The 23,188-nt window shown below is 35.7% G+C and overlaps 1 protein-coding gene across 34 annotated transcripts in view; it reads right to left on the bottom strand.

Moving 5' to 3' along the window:
• Positions 1-23,188, bottom strand: part of KCNMA1 (potassium calcium-activated channel subfamily M alpha 1) — a 406,748-nt gene that overhangs the window by 220,563 nt on the left and 162,997 nt on the right. For all 34 annotated transcript variants that reach the window (XM_074544761.1, XM_026799790.2, XM_005481495.3 and 31 more), the window contains one exon: positions 5,016-5,077. In XM_074544761.1, coding sequence (XP_074400862.1) covers positions 5,016-5,077 — 62 coding nt within the window. The remainder of the gene's footprint in view (positions 1-5,015; positions 5,078-23,188) is intronic.

Below are 23,188 nucleotides of genomic sequence, written 5' to 3'. Positions count from 1 at the left end.
TTCATTACAGTGGTTTGTCTAGAGAACTCAGAATATTTCCATATTGCCTAACAGAGACTCGGTACCATGAGCAAAAATCAGCGTAATCCAATGTATTTCATTAACGTGATAAACACATACAGAGGAGTTTCCTTTATTCATTATTATAATCTCCTAAATAGATTGGAGGAGTTGTTCAGGTAGTGTTCTACAAATTTTATCTGCATATAATTTGCCAAACTCAAGCTCTCTGAACATGTCAGAGAATGAATGCAAACACTGAGCTAAGAGACTGATAGTACATAAATCATGCACCTAATTTTTCAGTATGCCTCACTACATCCAGATTTTTTTAATAATTCAAGACAATACACAATTGGTGGTTAAGGGACAATGTCTAACAACAAAACTAGGAGACATATAATCATACCTAATCCCTTTGTCCTAGAGAGGCAAGCGCATAGCAACACATGGACAATCATTACCAGGTGGTTTTTCCCCTCCACTGTGGCCTGTTTCTTTTGGTTTTTGCCTTATAATAATAATATCACTGCTGTTGCTGGATTTGACTCATAATTAACACCATCTGTGCCTAACAAAGACCTTCAATCATCCTGGAATTCAGCTGCCTGCAGAGGCCATGCATTGAGCTGCTCACCCACCTGGCTTCCCCTGCAGCATGCTAATGAGAGCAATGAATCTTAGCTGTGGACACTTTCCCAGGAACATTTGCAGAGCAGTGAAGAAAATTAAAGTTCATTGTCACAACTAAGGCTTTCTTCTGGAAATCACTTCTCAATTAAAGCAATAATGGTGTACACTCAGCACCGACTACAAGCACAACAAGCACAGTAAAGATAAAATTAAAATACTTATGACCAAAAATCTTATTTAATGATGTATCAGTTTAAAGGGTATGGACTGAGGCTTTATGAACACAAACTTTGTGATTTGCTGAGAATCAGCAGTAGGAACAACTGAAGTTACAAGTCTGTTATAATACTAAAACCCACGTTACTTCAAAATAAATACTTACAAGAAATTCACTTACATATTTAAGCTAAATTTTCTTTGAATCAGAAAATTACACCTATCACTCCATTTGACAAGTGAGCAGTTAATGTAACTAAGGGGAATTAAAAGTTTCTTTTTCCCTTTTTATGTAAAAAATAGGCGAAGAGAACACATATAAACTGGATTTCCTTCAGCATGGAACAAAATTTATCAGCTCACAGAAACTGATGCAGTGCTAACAAAATTAAAATTAGCAAACTATTAAAATTTTACAATGCCACCAGCTGCAAGGTACTGTGGTAAACTCCCCTCACAACAATGCAGGGAATAATACTGTTTTAATCTACTTGCCAAGACACAGACCATTGAAGTTTTAGCAATTTCAGCAATGGTAAACATAATCTAACAGCATTTCCTTGAACCAGATCCCAGAATTTTAAGTCAACGTCTATATCTCTTAGTCATGCATCACAAAAAACTATATATATGTATATATATACATGTATATATATATTTTAATTCTACTGTGTACTTAGTGTGAAGGAATGCTCCTGTAAGCCACTTAGTGTGGATTAACGAGTGTACTAAGGCAAACTTTTTAAACATAATTAAAATACTTTTGCATGAGTAGATTTCACTATAAGCAGGAAGGCTTGAAACAAAGTTTAGTACAATTGAAGTCCTACTTACTTAACTCCTCAAATATGAAGACTGAAAGGCTATGTAAAATCTGTGCACACCCAAAATACTGGTAAATACATTCTTGGGAGTACAGAATCATGAACTGCACAGAATGTCCTCAGCAAAATGATACAGCATAGCCCTAAACTGGTTACTTGAGAAAAAGAAAATCAATATTTTATTTTTCTATGTCTTGCAAATTGAAAAGAAATAATTCAGAAAAACAAATTGTAACCTGAAAGCTATAATAAAATCAAAGCTCAAACTGAGCTTTTTTTATTAACTGATTTCTGATCCTATTAGACTCATCTTCATTTTTTTTTATACATCAGGCCAATGAGATCCACTTAAAATTCAGATGTAGCATTGTTGATATACAAACTAAATTAAAATTGCTGTTTCCTTGAAGGGCCACGAAACCAAGAAGGAATCATTACAAATGTTCTGCAGATTATTCCAGTTAAAATGGAAAAGCTTAAGGACTTGTAATGAAAATGAAATTGGCTTACTGAACTATTCAGATAAACTTTACACCTCAGACATGTCTGTAAAAGGGGTAACACAGACTACACAAATGAAAAAGATGTGAATTCTCCTGGGCAGTAACACTGTATCTGTAATAAATTTGAATGAATCATCCTCACCAGGCTTGCAGGATTTTTGTAGAAGATTTTGCTGAGAAAAATCAAATGTCTCCCAAAAGACAAAACACAGAAGCAGTAGCAAACAAGCAGGAAAGCCAAACACAGCACACTATCACAACTTAGCCTCAAATGTTCCCACAAGAGAATTCATAAGGATACAAAGTGTTGCTTTCAGGAGAAAAAAAAATTTCTAGTAAGACTTTCCAAGAGAATTTGCTAATGACACTTTTCTCATGGTGCTGTCACACAGGAAACTTCTCAAATAAAATATATAGATTTCCAATGCATCCTTCCTTCCTAATTTATTCTCATGCAATGGCAAGAAACCAGCATGAATCCTCCAAAACAAGAAAATCAGAGTTTTCACGTTGCAATGTTTTGGTAAGTAAGTTCTAGTATAGTATCTCTGACAAGTTTCCAGCTAAATCATTGCTGAACAAGCAGACAAAAATCACCTAGATTGGAATCATGAAGTCTAACTGTTAGCATAGTTAAAACAGACTTGCTTCACCCTAAATAATAAATACAACAGCCAAAAACTGAACTCAAAGGCATCACAGGAGATAGAAGAAGCACAAGAAAACTGTTTTCCTCGAGGGAATCACAGTCCTTTCGAAAAGTCATCCATATACAAAATAATTTGACCAAATTCTCAAAAGAATGACTTTTTACAAGCATGCACTTGCAGATCTTCAATACACTGATATAACACTGTATTTGATTCTGCATTGCTGAAATGGGCGTCAGGTCAACAGAATAAAATTAAGCAGAACTTTTCCCTTTGGGGATATATACGTGGGGTGTTTCTAACATAAATTAATCCACTACACATTTACAAAAAAAACCAAAAACCCACAAAAAAAAAAGAAAAAAAAGAAAAAAAACCCCGAACAAAAAAAATATGCAGAAAAGACCAAGATGTGTGTAGAACTAAAGAAGGGTAGGAGTGGAGAAAGGAGGAGAAACTGAAGAAAAAGTGTGCAAGTACAGTATAGTACAGTATGCTAACTTCAGGTTCCTGAATTTAAAATGCAGCACGAGTTAAACGTTGACTGAAAACCAAGAGAAATGCCCAGTTAAAACACTTGTTGACCAGGCAATCAATAAGCTGGTAGAGGTACATGGATTGGGTGGCCCAGAGAAAGCTCAAGTCTCCCATGTTGTCAGCTTTGTTCTTCTTAAGGAAAACAGTGAAAGACTCAAAAACGCAGTGCCAAAAATTCATTATATATTCCACTAGTTTCACAAACACCAATCAACCTGACAAATAGATGTAGTTGATCTGAAATCAAAACATAAGTAAAAACAGGTTTTTATCTATTCCACATTTTTGACCTGGAAATATCAGGTATCTAGAAGTTTTGCCACTTTGCTTTAAAAAATTTTGCATAAGTCTTCAGAAAGGGACCACTTTACGTACTTCAGCGGTGACATATTAAGGGAAAACTGCTAAAATTAACAGAAACACTCATTGCAATGTTAAGAAGGAAAACCAATTGTCCTCACTCCAAGGGAGCTCAAGACAGAACTTGAGTTTTCCCACCACATGGCTCCTCCCCACAAAGAAAACCTATGCTTTAGTTATTTGCATTATACTTGACACATCTATGGCTTCAAACTCGCACAACACAGAGCTGGCATCCACATATCCAAGAACATCTTTTGCTGGTGCCACCACATCCTAAATACCAGGATGTACAGATGTCAGCAGTGGAATGTCTCATTTTCTGAGTCACAGAATGACTGGTTTAGAACATTACTACTACCATTACAGACACTAGGCAGGCTCACATGGACTGACTCTGGTGAAAAATCTTAACAGCTGCAGTAATGGAAAGCATTAAACTAGCTCAGAGAAAGCACGAGCATGTCATCATAGAACTTTAAATTGCTATTGATTCTTCAGAATATCACTCTCACAAAAGAGCTGTATTCAAGGAAGAATATTTTTTTAAGTCCCTTTTTATTCATTTATTCTGTGTTAGGCTACCAGTGTGCCTGTTACAACACTGACAGGGCCCAGCTCGATGTGAACACAAGGGTGGAGTATGAACAGTATCAGAATATGGTCTGAGATATCTTGTTTGTATCAAACCACCACAACAACTGATGAAACTTTCTACTGCCTGGCCAAAACCACAACACTATATGATAACATTGGAGTAAACCTAAAAAATACTGAGATGCTGTGCAGACCATTAGTAGTTCACCTTATCTTAGCAGAAACCTATCACGCTCAGAAGCTGGAAATACAGAGATGCTCATACTGTCTAATTCATGCAGAGGTTTTCAGAAGTGTTCTTGTCAGTCTCCCCAGATGCTTTTTTCCTCCTCCAAACTCCAATTTTCTGACAAATATTTTTAGCCTGTATTTCTTATCCTAGTCTTGATTTTGAAAGATTCTACACATGTGTAATGAGTATAAAAACTGTAATTTTGCAATAGTACGTATAATCTCAATACACAAAAGTAGTTTTCCTCTCCATTTTACAGATCCAATGTGACTGTGTTCAATTCAGTTTATGTAATATTTTTTTCCCTTCCTTGAGTTATTTTTGTAGAACCTTTGCTATTATAGACTTCTTTGCACTCGGGCGATGAGACCAAGCACTGATTTGAAGTAGATGAATGGAGAAATTCAGAAATGTATAATTGCTGCAGGAAAGGAGAGAAAGGAAAATGTACTCAAATACTCACTTTGATGAATCTATGAAGTATATTACAAGAGCACCAATACTAAGAGCGAAGACTAAGACAACCTACAAAAGAAAAGAAAAGAGTAATTATTTAACACCATTAACCATAATATCTTTTACATAGAAAACCAAAAAAAAAAAGACAACAAAAATAAATCATAAGCTAGTTTAATTTCAGCTCTTATTTTCTTTAGGAAATTAGTGCTACTTGAGCTTCAAACATTACATATTATCATAGAATGCTTCCTCACATTAAAATGAGACAAAAAAATCTGGCTTTACCAGAACTCTTCTTCAGGATTGCTCATTGGTACATAAACCAAGAGTGACCAAATTCCATTTATATACATGGATGTGAAACCCACAGGAAAACTGTAAGAATGCACTCTGCCCTACCTGTTGGAATATTCCAAGATAGATACAAACACTGTTTCAATCTGAATCAAACCTGCTCCACAATTTATTATCAATCCATTTTAAGTGAAGTCTGATTTTTTTTAAAAACAAAATTTTAAAGAGTGCTGAGTGTTCTGAGAACACAGAGCTTACACAGCTATTCACTTTCAAACAATTTAAAGTCAAGTATTAGTGGTAATGTTTTACCCTGCATTCTGTGGAATCATTTCTATAGTAACAGCACCCTCAAAGCCACTATTAAATATAGGTATCTCTTAAAAAAAAAAGAAAGAAAGAAAACAGCAATAACGAAACAATAAAAAGCAAACAATCTATAAATAGCAGAAGAAAGAAAAGAAGAAAAAAACAACCCCAAAAAAGCCACAGGACAAAACAGATTTACCCTATGGCAGGAGTTTTGGGTTGCAGAATGCTGAGATGGCCACTTAATGCTGGAAATGAAATTTTAAAAACTAAGATTGTAATCCATTTGGGACTCTATAAATACTCTTCTTATTCATTCAAGTTTCACAAAGCACACAAGGGCTTTGTAAAACTTTTATTTTCCTTTTCACATAGCAAGTCCTGAATAATGACTTTCAGTCATTGACTCTGACCCAAAGGAGTCCTGTAGAGCAAACCCAGCAAAACACTGCATCAGCCTTATATTTCAGTTATAGCCAGTCCTTTGTTAATCATCACTGTGCTGCCTAAATCTTATAGAGATTCTGGGTGAGACCTTCCTAAACACTTAAGGCTTTCAAATGTTCTGTCACAGTTCATGTAACTGCCACTAAAATGCATACATATATATATATATATATATATATTTATATACACACCTGATTTTAAATCAAGGCTAATTTTTGCTTCTATTGCCTTGAAACACATACCTAACATGATAGATAACGTCTCAACAAACCACAGAAAGGGTATCAGAACAGAATGGAACATGAAACTCCTTTTTTTTTTACCTGCTAGCAGAGAAACACATTTTTCCTTTGCTAAGTGATACGGGACTTGAGCTGAAATTGAAACCATCAAGTGTGTGGGAAAAACAGAGCCTGAACCAACCAGGTTAAAGTCATAATAAAATAAATAAAAAAAATAGATTTTAACAAACCCCAAACTCTTGCATGCTATATGATAATGTCTCAGATGTAAGTTTTTTGTATTCCCATTTAGAGAACGTGGAGTGTAAGCTGGTTATTCAGACCCAGGATGACAATTACTGAGTTTGCTCTAGTGTTCCCTAGATTGCCAGGGGAGATAATATCTGTTTTAGAGACCTTACTAGGCTGGAGGGGTGTCACAAACATAGACCCATACCCCAAAGTCACAGCAACTCAAATCTGAGGGAGGGAAAAGTACACATGTATGTGAATTACTGCCTTTCTTCTTAACTAGGCCATGGCAAGAAGTTTGCTTCCTTTGTTTATTACTTCAGTGTGTTTGCCAAAACACTGCAATTGCTACACATCTATTATAACCCTCTGTACAGAAGGAAAGAATCCTTTAATTTATAATAGCTTGCTGTTTGTATAAGATTGAGAAATGTGAACTCATTTGCTAACAGCTATACTGACTAAGCACTTACTAACAAATTAAAAATAAACACCAACATGATTAAAGAAAGCAGGGGGAAATACATGGAATAGTTGCTGCACATCTCTAAATCTTTCATAAAAAAAGGAACAGAAAAATCCAGTCCCAGATTTAAACAAAAATGAAGAATGCCTTTTTATGGCAAGAGTCAGAGAAGCTGCAGATAAAATCCATCTAAGGAAAACTAAAAATGTTTTGACTGATTCCAAGATGTTCTAGAAGAGCTTTGACTGCAGTCAAAATTTAGGCATCCACAATAAATACAAAAAGAAAAAAGAGAAAGAAAAAAAGGGGAGTTTTGATAAGGGGGTAACAGCATAATAATACTGCAGGCAAGAACCAGCTCTGAGAAACACTGTCCCAAATAGGCTCAGGCCCGAGCCCATGTAACAAAGGGACAATCCAAGGGGTGGCACTGTTCCCCCTGCAACTCCAAAACTGCACTATTGAAGAGAAAAGGGAAAGCCAGAAGGCTGGTTCATTAGACAGGAGGGCTACAGTTGTTAATGAAGAGACTCTAGAGCAGGAACTTCAGACTCTCATATGCTGTAACACTTGAACATTCTGTGAAAGTTGAAACAGAACTCTTTGAAGTTTCAAAGGCAAATTCGTGCTTATACAAGATTAAATTATCCAAACATAATTAATACAAAATAGCATAGAACTCAAGAGGCAAAGAAGAAAATCAAAAAGGAATAATCATCTCTTTTTATTTTCCTCCAAAATTAAGTATTAAAATAGGACGTATGCAGTGAAAAAACAAAAAAAAACAAACCAAAAACTTTCAGAAATCTGTAACCCCTAACACCTTGGGGCATCAGAGAGTTTTTATTTTTTCTGACAACAATCTCTTCTGTACTGTTCTTCAAAAATGTTTCTTTCAAACTCTTATTCTAAGGTTAAATTATTCTGCCCAAAAGCCACTGTAATCCTTAGAATATAGTAGGTTTTTAATTACTAATATTTTTTGAAATTTACTTGGTTTTCATTTCTACATTCACACAGTAAAATCTCTTAATAAGATACTCAGTTTTATCAACTATGATTTTAAAATAAAATTTAATTTGTTTTTATATTTATAATTAGTTATGGAGAACACTAATTAGTTCCTGTATACATAAAGCTAAAGCCCCAATGATCCATTAAATTTTTGTTACAAATGTCTGCACTACTAAGATGTGAATAGCCTGATGTTTTGATCGATCTTGGATGAAAATTCTCATGCCTTAAATATAAACCCCAAATGTCCTTTAACCATCAAATAAGAGTTCAATTGTAGTTCTTTTATAGACAGACAGAATTTGCTTGTCCAGATTTGTTAGGAATGAAAATCATAAAAATCTAAGGATCCACCTGCTTCAGGTTACATTTCAGAACTTATCAATTCCTTCTAGTTTGGCAATCCCAACATTACTTTGTAGACTCTAGGAGATGCACCCACATCTCTGCAATTTAACAGAAGTAAGACCTTCTTGATCATAGAAGATGCAGAGTGTCTTACCTAAAATTGCCAACTCTTAGTAACTGAGTTAACTTAATTGCTAACTTAGATACTTAATTGCTAACTCTGAGTTACTATATCTTCATTTTGAGCTTGAAGCAACTAAAACACTAAATCCAAATTTTGCAATTTTTATAGCCACATTAAAAACTTTTCAGAAACCCAGACTTGAAAATCTTTTACAAGATTTTACATGCAAGTCATTTCCTTTCAGTGACATTTTACGATTTTGTTTTTTGTTTACTGCTATTACACAAAAAGGAGTTAACTAAAAAGTTCATCAGCTATTAAATTTTACAGTAACTAATTTAGCCATCAGCACACAATAAAAACAGTACTGTAAACTTGGTAGCTTTACAAGATTTTTTGCTATATAAATTTTCCCCTTCAGCAAAGCTCATAGAGGCTTACATTTTCCAAGACAAGTCTGAGTTTATTCAAAAGACGAGGTGAAGGGGAGTGAGAAATGATTACCTGATAAAGCAGAGGGCAGTAAATTCTCCGTAAGCTTCTGTCAGAAAATTCATAGCAAGGATTTAATTTTAAAACCAAAAGGCATCAAAGTAGTCCAGCAAGAGTTCTGACTGATGACCATGAGTAATCAGAAGTCTTGGTTATTGTCCTTAGTCCTACCATTCCTGTGATGTGTGACAAGCACACTACTTGACCTCTCCAGGCTCTCAGTTCTCCCTCTTGCTTGCATTTGGCAGGAATACTCCATGTCAACCCTTTAGGGCAGCCTCTCCCTTCACTACTGGTGTTTGCAGTGGATCTTGCACAGCTGAGAGCTCTCCTGAGGCCACAGCAACCACCAAGACCCCAAACAGGACATGGCATCAGTGGCAGCAGCACTGCCTATGACAGCAAAGGGGCTTTGTGCATTAAAGGGTTTTATTTAGGTAGAAAGGTGTCAGTAACTCTGTGATAAACTTCTTGCCAATTTTTCTGGAACTATCTTTTTGGTACCATAAAGTCACTACCCAGTATAATAAGGCTTTTAGTTTATTACTAAAATTCTGTACTTATGGTAAATATATCTTTAAAAATACAGTTAATATGTAATGCATCTCTTTTTACAGACTTGAATAATAGTGATAAGAAATATAGAAACAACATTATTTCTGAGACAGAAAGCAGATAAGAGCAAACAGAGAAGAGTTACCAAAAAAAAAAATTGGCACATGTTTAATTCCCAAATATCTAATTTATGCATCAGAGCAGTAATTTGGGAATATCTGAAAGGTACAAGTAAAAGCCATGGTAAAGGCCTGAATCACTGTGAGCTTGCCTAACTACTCATGACTGTAGTAAGTAACTGATGTAATAGGTCACTGGGAATAGAATATGAAACATCTCTGAATGAAACCATACTAAGGAGAATTAGCAAATTCAGTGTCCCTGCCACAAGCTCTGTTTTCTTCTCTCTCCAATAAAAAATTCAGCTTTCTTGCATAGATTTGAACAGACTACATCTCATTTGGGCAGACTGCTTTTTATAAGGAATGCTGTGAAATCAAAATTAAGGAATTATTAGAGTACACATCAAAACAGAAATATATATAAAAAAAAACAAACCAAAAATTAAACAAATAAACAAAAAAAGGACCTCTATATACTCTGCTACACACAGTTTCAATATGATTTGAGGAAAGATTGTCAAAAAGCATTTTTGCTGTCATCTGTTCTGTACATGCTTCAATATATGTTAATATTTCATCTTCACTTTGTTTTCTTGATACAGATTGGGGTTTTTCTCAACTTTCTACTGACATATTGACAATAAAATGAAAACTTCTGTTAAATCTATAAATGTGAAAAGACTGAGATTTCCTAATTAGTGAAAAAATACAAGACAAAAAGTCCCATCTGTTAATGGTGCTCTGTAGCTTGAAGTTAATTAGGTTTGCTGGGAAAGTGCCTGGCAATATGACCAATTAAAACACATGCAACTTTTCCAATTCAGTATCATTAGTCAAAAAAAAAGCAGTACCTTCTATCAAAATGTGCCACTTTCTGGAGCAAGTGATGGCATTGTATGTCTGTAAATATCTGCATATTTGAGGGGCTTTTCTGCTCCCCAATCTAAAAGGCTCTTCCTCCTGATTACCTAGCAGTTGCCTAATTAAGGTCAAATTCACTCTTTGTACATTGGTAGAAGAATCGTTCTCACAGTGGATGTGTGACTGGCTCTACATCCACCCTGAGCAAAAGCATTTTGTTGGGGATCATCACCCATCCTACTGAGGATGTCAATGCCCTCCTTTCCAAGCTCCTCACTGTCTCACTGCAGATTAGGGCTGCCAATAATCCTACTTGTGTCAGGCATGTTGTTTTAGAGACACCAGTGATGAACTGTCAATCAGATCCTGCAAAAATGAAACCAACCAGCTCAACTGCAGAATTGTGCAAAGGCCAAAGAGCCCAGGGAAAGGTCCCCTGTCATGTACTGCACTGCACCAGAGCAGCTTTTATACTGGTGGCTGATAATACAAGACAGAAAACAAAGAATAGTGGTAAAAATACCAGAGAAGAATAATACAATAGGGTAAACAAAATGCTGTGTCTTTAAAATGCTAAAATCAGAAAAATACCTCTGAAGTAAATGGTTTAAGGTAAGGAAACCATTCAAACAAGATCTCAAGAAAAAATGCAGCCCCAAATGTGGACCTTCTGAGAATTTAGGCCTCTTCCTCCAATGCACAGTGCATTTGTACAATATTATACATATTAACAGTACTGTTAAAGGGAGCTCAAGCTTTACTGCCATGCCATAAGAAATTACTGAAAGGAAGTACATTTCTTTGTGAATGAATCACTTTAAGGATGACATTTAATGAAATTATTTACCTTATACATTCAAAATTAATACTAGATTGTATGGCAGACAAAAGGAATCCTCACATTCGTCAGTTATTTTGACATTAGTCTGACATGCAACCTACACAACAGACAGTCATGCCAATAAATGTTCAAAGAAGAAATTGAGAACGAGGTTACTCCCCCTTACTAAAGTTTTATAATTGAATAAATTGGTAAATTTTCAGATTTCGTGTTACTCAGATTTCCTGCTACAATTTCTCAATTTTCAAAGAGCAGAACTCCACAAACACAGAAACAAGTAACCTCCCATTTGAACTGTATAGGTTCTCAGTCACCAGAACTCACCCATACAGCAAAGGTAGATACAGCTGTGCAAGTATTTGGCTTCAGTAAAGCCTAGTAAATTTTCATTCAAGAAAAAGACTGAATCAAGAATGCTGAAATCATTCAGCACACAACAGAGCATTTGAATGCTTGTCAAAGAATGTACTTTAAAACATTATGAAAACAAGACACAGAAGGGAAAAGACTCACTGCTAAATGCATCTGACAGGCTGCAAAAGGAGTTTGCTGCTGCAGAACTAACATCACAGCTCTCACCTTCCATCTACCATTACCTAATGTGGGTTTTCTCTTAAACTTTTTGTATTATATTATAAGAAATGCAATTTAGCACTTCCATTTCCAGACTAAGAGTATAACAATTTCTGGTACTTGCAAATACATTGGTCAACTTCTACTGTAAGTCTAGAAAAATCCATAACTGTTTCATAGACTTCTAAAGGGAGGTAGCCATCAACATGACTTTTTTAATAGAGACCACTAAACCTTCGACCATTCACATGAGGATTTTCAGGAGCTCACTGCTCCTCAAGTCATGTTCTCTGCTCAGCAAATTGGCACACCTTAATGTCAACTATATCAGAAGCTTTCTGTGACAATTAGCAGGGATATCAAACACAGGACCATCAATGAGGAAAATGAGCAAAAGGAAACTACATGATGTAGGAAGGGGAGAAAGTTGGCAATAGAGCTCAAGAGCCCAGTATTTTTGAAAGTCACCTTTTTAAGCATCTTTTTCCTCCTTTTTCTCTGCCATTGTTTGTCCTTCAGTCATTTTGCCAAATTTGATAGCATTGACTGATAGCTACAGGAAAATCTCTCTCAAAGCAATCTGCTTTTAAGATGAAAAAATTGACTTTTTTATCACTAGGAATAAATCTAAGCCTACTTAATCATCCAGCTATACATGAGAATTCGTCAATACAAAAAGCTGCCTTTAATTAGTGTACAAAATAGAACTATAAAGTGCAAGTCTGAGCATTGTAAATTGTAGCACTCACTAAATTTTAGTCATTTTAGTAATTTAGTCTGAAGAAGTCTGATAGTTCTAAAACAAAGGCATGAACCTCAATAGTTTTACAGAGGCTATGTCAAAACATAATTCTTATCAGACCTCTCATTTTCCAACAGCAACAAATAAAGAGAAATTGTGAGCTCTTGTGGTTTTTAGACTAATTTGAACTGAAAAGCCTGCCAATTAATTATTTGATACAGTCATTTATCATGAGATGTGAGTTCTCCAAATAATTAGAAAATAAAGTTTTGCAATTTTAAGGGAGCAGCTAAACCTAAAGTAGACTGTTCAGGATAGTGGTGACTTTGGTTTATGGGTCAGCATTCATCCACACTAAGAAAGCCAGTTTCAGTGGCTTTGGAATAACATGGAACAAAAGTTCATACAGGTGTTTCAGCAACTTGAAAAAACATGAACACATATTTTCCTTTTATCTTAGGTGAAATCTGCATAAGCATAATTATATGCTATTATAGGTCAAGTCTTGATTCACAAGACTGCACTGATATGCAGACCTTGATATTTCAGAGAAAGACAAGGAGGCCTTTGATGCCATCAATTACAGGCACTGGTGATTTCCATACTGTAATTGTCAAGATGATGGCATGTTGTGAATATTGTTAATCTGGAATTATGATTCAACACTATCTACCAAATGAAACTTGGAAATTTACATGAGGTATGAAATTAAATCAATGATTTGCAACTATCACTAAAGACCAATGCAGAAAACAAATGATGCAGCAAGCAAAAGTAAAAGCTATTTTACACAACAAACCTTTTCTTGCAGTGAATGTTTTTTTCTCAGTGGTAGGATGGAAAGACTAGTTTCTCTGCTAGGATGCAAAGACTGATTTATTCAGCCAACCTGCTCCCTGCATTTTCTGTTTTGCTATGTAGTTATAATTTTAAAACTGCAAGCTTTATTGAGAACCTTCTTCTATATGTCCAAAGGTTTGCCTCTTTATTTTTCATGCAGGCACCATTTTGAGGCTAGAGACGTAGGAAATTGCCTACCATCCCACCTGCTTTACAGGGTCCTTTATAAAGGTGTAAGAATGAAAGGCCACCAAGTTCATTATGGTGTGGTCTTATTCACAGGCATAAAAGAGGGTGGAGAATGAGGAACATCCAACTTCAGCTTATATTCTTTCATAAATGTCAGCTGGTACATAATTTTTCCGATTTTCTGCATTCTTGCTTCAGCCTAGCTATAGTCTCTTTCCAAGGCACTTCTGAAAACCACCAAAAAAACAAATTTGGAAAAACTACCAGGCAATCACACACTTGTCATGGTAAATAAGATTTATAAGATATATTCTTACAACTCCATGTCTTTATGTTAATATGGAGTTTTAGTTGACATTTTAACAACATTACAGAATGGGTAGAAGTTGAAAGTACATAATGGATTTGAAGGTTTTTTTAAGCATTGCCAAAAAAAAAATACATTTTTCATGAACTATAAAAAACATTCAGGAGCAAACCTTGTGAAAGACAAAGTGGTTTTCTCTGAATAAGTACTGCAGAACCTGGCTGAGATTCCTGTAAGGTAAATTATGCCATTGAAGTGTAAACCCTTTTCTTTTTTCTTTCAATGTGCTTTCCTTCCCTGCCTCCTGAAACTCTACTTACTATTGAGCTCCTACAGAGATTCAGTCCAATGTTGCTTTATTCAAAAACCATTTTATTTTAAAATAGGTCACCTTTCTAGAATCTATTCTTACACAGAAAGTTTGAAAAGCAGATGTCAATGAAATTACCTTTTTAGCACATCTTTATCTGTAACAAGAGTTTAAGTCTTCAGCTTGGGACAGGAAGTTTCTCTGTCCCAGCTGTAGGCCCAGCTGCTTTCCTCCACTGTGCTACATCCACTTCTCTGATGCTCAGCCTCCCCTAAAGACACTGTTCTTGTCTAGTAAAGGAAAAGTTGGCAGGTAAAAGAGAAAGACCATCAGGGTGAGTGAGTGGACTATTTTGGTTTTCTGCCAAACCAAAATCTCATCAATTGGGTTTTGTCAATGACCTCCTCCCTCCTCTGAACCACTTCACTGCACTTACAGCCCCACACACAGGACCAAAAAGTGAGAAAAAAACAAGAAAATTTTTAAAAGTAGTCCAGTGACACTTAAGAAATGGCAATAACACTTGAAAAGTGTTTATACCAAATCTGAAAATGAGAAATATTTATACTGCAGTGATGACACTGCACAAGAAGGAAGACGATCAAGTCCTAATGCTAACAAATAATTTGTTTTCTCAACAGCTTGGCTGATGTGCTTCCTTTCTGACTCTCAGGCAGAGTTGGAAGACAGAGCTTTCAGCATTCATAATTTCAAACACTATGTTAAAATTCCATTTTGCTGATTGCCTAAAACACCAGAATGCCTCTCTGATCAATCTTACAACAAAGACCCATGTAAAAGTGTGCCAAGGCAGACTGCTGACTCTGAAAGGGAGTCCATGTACTGATTCATTAACGCCACTGCCAGCAGCACTGACGCATTCCTTGGAGATATCTTGCTCAAGCAGTCTCTCAAGCCATAGTTTAGTTTCTTATCATGGTTACAGGTGTATTAGACACCAGGAAGACCAAGCACCCAGTCACATGTGCTTACAGGACTGAAATCAAAGCTGCAGCTCTCTCTTAACTATAAGAACTAGAGTAGGACGTCGCTAGTGACAAGACCATGTTGCAGGGCTACTCCACAACATAAAACATGGGCATGAGGAAAGGCTGCTGTGGATGAACAGAGACTTTGCTAGAACAGGTGACACGGATTTTGCACAGACACTCTGCACAGAAAGTGTAAGGTATAAGCTGCTCAGTAACCAAACAAACTGTCTTATTTTTGACCAGTTCTTGAGTGAATTAGAAGCAAATGACCAATGCACTGAAGAAATAGAGCACCTGTTTGTTGTGGTTCGTGTTTATTGTTAAAGGGTCCATTCTATTATCCCCCCCACTTTCTAAAAATGGAGCAAGATTTTAAAAGCAATCATCTTCCACCTCAATAATCTTGACACTAAAAAATGTTTGGTCAAGTTGTTACTTCATCATTTTTTAAAATCAAGTATTTAACATCAATGAGTCAGTTATTAAATAGTTCTCATTTTGTCCAGGAGCTTTTAAACTCTGTGGCCAGGTCAATGTTCATGTATTTGATGTTCACTCTCCAGTCTCCTGGTGTATACACAAACTAAAATGAAAAATGTACATTACCCAAGTGCACTGCTATTCCTTTTTCACAGGAAAAAAAAAAAAAGAGAAACTGTTATTAGTCTGATCTCAGAGCAAAGTGTTCTCAGTACATGAACAGCATTTGCTCATGTTGACACAAAGTATGAGGATTTTACCATCTTTTTGTATTTGTTCACATGCACAAAACACTGTCTCCAGCAGACTGATGAAAAGCTCATTCTTTCATCTTTTTTACAATAGAAAACATTTTAGTGGACAGAAGTTCCTGCCTTCAATTCAAGCCCCTGAAGATTCTTCACTGTGATGCAGAACTCAAAGGAGATGCTGAAATACTACTTCCAAGAACACTCTCATATAGTAGTGGAAACCACAAGAGTTAATGGGGTTTTGCATATTTTAAGCTCAGACTGTCCATGGGAGTTTAGGATCTAGATTGCTGTAAAACTCCCTAGGGTTTGCATGACGTGGCTGTGGTAGTAGGGCAGGGGGCTGCAGGGGTGAATTCTGAGAAGCTGCTGGAGGTTTCCCTACACTCAGCACTGCTGTTGCTAAGGCTGAGCCCACCAGGGATGGTGGGGACTCTGTGGAGGCTGTGTCAGGGAAAAGGCAGGAAGCAAAGCACAGACAGACCAAAACAAGAAGGAAAATAATATACACAGCATATCCATTAACTTCTATTTAACTCTTAAATCCCACATATTGAATTCACATGTTTATAGAATGTACATGTTCTTCACACTATTTCTTTCACACCATGTGGACTGACACAGTTGAAAAGTAGGCCATGCAAGTTCCACATGAATAGTGTACTTCAAAAATTGTCCTGGCAAGTTGTTTAAAGAGCCAGGTTTTTCTCTGCTAGTCCTTGCGCAGGAAGATGTGTTTCGAATCTGAGACCTATATGTTTGAACTTCTAATTGGACGACCACAATTAAGCTTGCTTGTATGAAAACTGAACCTGTTCTGAAAACATAAAAACATTTTTTTAAAATAGTAGCTTCATAGTTAATTTGAATTCTTCTGCTTATTGTATGTGTGACTAAAATTCACTCCAAGTCCTACTTTGAGTCATGAACTTAAGAGAACCTGAATTGCCTTTTTTCCTGCACAAAATCAAACTCAATTTGAACCAACAACTGACACTCAGCCATCTTCATTATCCTATTTTTCACTGTGATGACGAATTGAAGCTCTTTAATGATCTATCACAGCTAATATGTGTTAGTCAGCTTTTAACGTCACTGCAATAAAGTTGCATAAGCCATGAACTTAAGAGCTCCTTTAGTTGCAATTTCATGGACTGAGGTTTATAATACATCCATATGTTTCAGGTTTTTTCACCATATAGAAGCAACTTGCCATTTAAAACCAATCAGTCAAAACAAATACTTCTTAATCAAATTCCTTCTTTCTTTCAGCTGAATTATATTGCATTTTTTCATTGATTATTGTATGAGTTTCATGAGTTTTATATCATTTCTTGGATTTCTAATTTGGCGAGGCCTGTAGAGTTGAATAATATGACAATATTAAATATAAAAAAGATACAAGCAATGTTGTAAAATTGAATGCCAAATATGATATAAATCAGTGTCAAAATAAGACACTTGCTCAGATATCTCAACAGATGAAGCTGTGGTACACTAGGCCTAACTGGTATACACAGAGAGCAAAAAATTACATTTAACAACACTCGTAACACTTGAAAAATGAAAAGTATTTCTCTTTGTATACTATTTTTTTCCATTTAAGAACAAAGACAACTTACTGGCATCATTCAGTTCTGAAAGCTTACTAAAACCTCAGTTAAAGGTACATTTTACAGCAGGAAAGTATTGTCCCTCTGCATTCATCAACTTGATACACTGTTCTATCCAGTAAGTTTTTCTTTTAAAATCTACTTTTGGCACAACCAAAATTATGTAACCTGTATGAATTTTTCTATATTATTTGGAATAAAAAAGATCAAAGTGTTATTTCAACCATTTCAAAACCCCATTTGAAATTTTCTTTTATTTCAGAACTTTTTTTTGTATTATAATAAATAAAAGTTACTTGATGAATAAGAAAATTATTTACTGCTTTGTGCAAAATAAAGTAGTATCAAATGCAACTTTAATTGTACCAACTTGTCAGACATCACAAAAATAACCTGCCGGACATATATTTCCACCACTCTCATTATTCTTTTACTGTCTCTACTTTGTTTCCAAATGAAACTGATTATTACTGCTAAAGCATTATCCATCTGGAAATATATCTTCTCAAGGGCCTTGCTGATTTACTAACTATCAACAACTAATTTCCTTGGTGAGTTTCCACTTTGCAAAGGCACTCATTAAAATTCACAGGTTTAAATGTTTAGTTTGTTCTCCTAACAAACACTGCAAAATGCTGTTGGGGCAAGAAAAATAATAAACCTTCCAAAGTATCTTATGAGTAAGCTACAAAACAGAGTACATTATCAGGTTTGACTCATTGTTTTTAGTTCCAATATGATGTCACAGCATAACAAGTTAATTAATGTATAATTAGTAGCATCAGTAGCAAAAGGATCACTTTGCATTATGTGAACAAAACCGTATCTCTTCTGCCTCAGTGTATGCCTTTTATCTACACTGCATAGCTGCTACAGGGGCAAAGAGAAACTAATTTTGTTTGACTTCATGAGTTTTGGAGTGACATTGAAGTTAAAAATCCCCTGATAGGTCCAACTTGAATTTATACTCAACAGCCAACTGTATCTTTATTCTAATGTAATTTTTCTGTCAAGCAGTATCTAACTTCAGTATATACTATCAAATATCTTCCAAACCCTTATTAAACTTTTAAAAGCAAGACATGTACAGAAATTTACCTCATACCATCATAATTAACTTTTAGCAATATTTTTTGTTCTGTTAAATTACTTTCCACAAACTAAAGAGAAGGGGCAGCCATTTCCTTTTGTTTCCTCTATTTGTACATTTCTTGTACATCAGCTCCCGTTCTCCTTTCTTTTGTTGCCTTACATTCACAAACACAGAATCACAGAATAATGAGGTTGGAAGAGACCTCTAAGATCATCGAGTCCAACCTATGCCCTAACACCTCAGCTAGACCATAGCACCAAGTGCCACGTCCAGTCTTTTTATAAACACATCCAGAGATGGTGATTCTATCACCTCCCTAGGAAGGGCATTCCAGTACTTTACTATTCTTTTGGTGAAAAACTTTTTCCTAATATCCAACCTACATCTTTCCTGATGTAGCTTGAGACTGTGTCCTGTGGTTCTATCAGTTGCTGCCAGGTGGAAGAGATCAACCCCACCTGTCTGCAACCTCCCTTCAGGAAGGTGTAGAGAGCAATAAGGTCACCTCTTCTAAGCCTCCTCTTCTCCAGGCTAAACAACCCCAGCTCCTTCAAACATTCCTCATAAACAATTTATCCACACGCATTCTCTCCTTGAAAAATGTTCTTTAGATTTTTAGGTAACAAGATTTTGTGCTCCGTGTATCTAAACACTCTAAACAGGTTTGCCTTTGGCATGACAAAGGGCAGGGTCTGACTGCAGCGTGGAGCTGGTCAGCTGGCTGCCCTTGCCTCCCCAGGCTAACTGGCCAGAACTGCTCCTTGGCAAACCTGCTCGCCCTGCCTTTAATCTCCGTGCAGGGCTGGCTGAACACAGAGCACATGCATTGCATAACACTTGGCATTACACAATTATTCAAAAGACTGGAGGATAAGGATCATTTCATTGAACATACTCACAATAAAAAGCAAACTTTACATTAAAAAAAGCAGACTATGTTTCCATTAACTAAAAAAGGTAAAACAGGCCGTGGGCTTTGACAGATACTTGTTTTGCAAGGCATTAAAGTCCAGACTAGTTTAAGACTTAGAAGACAAATCTGTATTTTGATTTTAACCGATCTGATAACCATGTTCTCTACTGCTTCTAAGACAGAGATACACATTCATACAAGCTCTCCGTTCTCACAAAACCCTGGGGGAAGGTTATCACTAATAAAGCCTGGCACTTGGTATGTGCTAATATTCAGCTGTACCCAGTAGAACAGCACTGAAAAAACATTTCCCTCAAAATCATTTTATTTCTAGAAAATATTCAATTTCTTAAAATAACATCAGCTAGGTATCAACCACACTTTTTCCTTCAGTTTCAGTAAGCAACCTGCTCTGGAATATTTTGATCTCTACTGTGTCTAGACCAACACAGCAAAGCGCAACTTGAATTTTTGAATATACCACTGGCAAATAAACATGGTGATAGATACAGAATCCAGTCTTGTACGAATAACCTAAGTAGGAGACATCATTTTCAGGATATGTCAATAAACCAGATCATATCCAAGGCTACATCCAAGACAACTACATATAGTGAAGCTATATGAAGATCAGCAGCTCCATGGCAATATCACACACAACAAACTTCCCAAGAAATCAGATAAATAGTCAAACATCAAATATATAGTAAGCTCCATCTGCCCTTTCTTTATTGCCAGAAGTACCTCATTTGCTCTACATAGAACTAGGTTTGATACCCCAGTACTACCAATTATACTTTAAAGAACAAAGCTGATTCATTCTGCCTTGAAAATAACATCTGTGCTGGGTTAATGAACATGTATCACAGATGCACAAGTAGCACTCTCCTGGTGTTTTCCAAACTGAGTAATGGTAATGTGGGAGTTTACTGGGTAAACTAAAGGCAACAAGCATTACTCAGCTGCTGAGGTCTGTCACCCTTCTCATGAAACGCTACTTTTACGTGTAAAATTTCTCATTGAAACAGAGCTATTTGCAAGATTGTGTAGGAAGTCTGAATGGGGATAGATGTGCATGTTGCTTTTTTCAATGCAAACATGCACAAAGTTCACGCAAAACTCTACTCAGCCAATGTGAACATCCAACGTGGATGTTCACTGCAAACTTGTACACTTTTGGCACTTGAAACATATTAAAGAAAGGAAGAGTTATGAATAATATAGTTGTGATACTGAGAAATAGTTATTTTAGAAAAATTAAGATGCTACAGTATTTAAGATTAGCATGCCCTGACAGATATCCACACTTCTAAGCAGTACATCATGAATATGTCTCCCAGATCCCAGTTCTAGTCACACACTTGTCTTTAGCATTTCTCTGTATTGAAGGGCTTTTTTCATCTATGGATGGAAACTCACAAATTTATTTGCAGGTCTCCTTGATTAACATGACTTTGACTCCAATTTTAAACTGGTCTGGTAATTCATTAACTGCTTTTACAAGCAGCTGTGAACATTCTGGTTCAATGAGGTACAGTAACTTCCAGAGCAGCAAGAGAACAATTTTCATTCTAGAAATAATAATACATTTGGTGGCATTCAGTTTGTGTGAGTCACATCCATCTTCATTTATTATTCCCTCATTTTTAATCTCACCTGTTTAAAATAATTTTCTGTTCATTAAAATATTCATATTATTGGAATGCCATGAAAATTTATTATTTGATATTTATATTGAGTTTAAGATATTTCAAAAAATCCCCAATTTTTAAATTGTAAAAATATTTCATATTTTCATAAAGAGTAAAGAAGGACATATTCAGAATCAGACCTAATTGTGATTAACTAAGAAATTATCTAGCTAATGAGATTAACAAAGGGATTTACAGGCTTTCACTTACACGACAAAGACTGACAGTACACAAAGTTACAGGACATTACTTGTTCAACACAATATTTTAACACATTCTTCATCTTCTCTGCTTACACCAGAAATACTACTTTTTCCTTTGCTAAAACTTTTGAGAAGGTAAATATGAGGATGAGGATTGTCTCTTTTGAGAATCCTTTCTCTCATGTATCTAGAGAAGTGCACAATCACATATACTAAGTTTGGTTGTTAAGTTCATGAATTTGAATTTATGGGCCACAGAAAAACAAGAAAGAAAACAAACTTCCAATATACTAAAAATATTACACATTTCAAATATATTCTAAAAAAATGTAAAATTTATTTGTACCTACAGTTCAATAAAAAATGAATTCTTGCAGGCTATTACAGAACGGTGAAACCAATTTGAATTTCTGAGCCTTTGTTCTTCCCCATTATTGCTTTATTTTTTATTGAGGTTCATCTAATTAAAAACTTGATTACTTTAAATGAGGTGAAGCTTGTGTTTTTATTCCTTTTTTAGATGAGTGGTAGAATCCTTCTAGAAGCTTTAAAAGTATGCCCCTATAGACAATATGATGTTGATTCTGTGCTCACTTTAATTGGCATCTCTTTCCTCCTTTGTTCATTCTACAAAATCTCCTGTGTTTTTTTCCACTCACCCTGCTATGTTTTTGACCAATTTTTTTTGCTCTGCTTCCAACCCACACTCCATCTCCTGCCAAGGGAATTTTAAGTCATTAATTGCTGTCAGATTTCCATACTCACAACATTTAACCAAATTCAACAACTCATTCATCCATATTACAAAAAAATAAACGAAGGAAAAAAATAGAACTACTTGAGAATGGAGAGTGCTAGCTTTCTAGAGTTTGATAATTTTGCTTAGTACATAAATATACTGAAGGGATAAACATGCATTAATCAGGATTGAAATTACCATCTAATCACTTTTTTTTTCTACTGTAGCTCTTTACACATTTGCATTAATAGAATCAGAATGCATACAAGAAGAATGACCCAGTAGTGATCATGCACTCACTACATTGTGCTTACTTTTCAGACATAAAATAATTGTTTGAAATGCAGAACTTCACCAAAAAACTGAATATCATCCTAACATGTCCATTGCCAGTCATCATGAAAAAGGCTTCCATAGAGGCCAGTGCAACAGGAACAGCTCTCCTGGAGACATTATGGAATCCCTGTCCTTGAAGGCTTTCAAGACTCAGTCAAATAAAGCCAGAGCCGATCTCATCTCTGGTAGTTTACTCCTGCAAGGATTCATTCTGAAAAAGTTTTAGAAAGTTGTCTCAGCTATATGTTAATAATCACTTGTGGAGTCCCTAAGTGGAGGGGAATGAGCAGCCCACAATCACAAAATCATAGAACACACGGAGCTGGAAGGGACCCATCAGGATCACCAAGCCCAACTCCTGGCCCAGCACAGGACACCCCGAGAATCACACCATGGGCCCAAGAGCATTATCCAAGTTAATCTGAAGATAATCATAAGCACTATGACATTGCTGAATTTTACAAAATTCTCAAATAAAAAGACATAATAAACTAAATTGCATAGTCAGGTGACTGCAGAATACTCTTAAATATGTTTATAAGAAAAAAAAAGTTTAAAA

Source organism: Zonotrichia albicollis, chromosome 7 (genome assembly GCF_047830755.1).
Source record: "Zonotrichia albicollis isolate bZonAlb1 chromosome 7, bZonAlb1.hap1, whole genome shotgun sequence".
NCBI lineage: Eukaryota > Metazoa > Chordata > Aves > Passeriformes > Passerellidae > Zonotrichia > Zonotrichia albicollis.
This window is presented reverse-complemented; position numbering and strand designations above follow the sequence as displayed.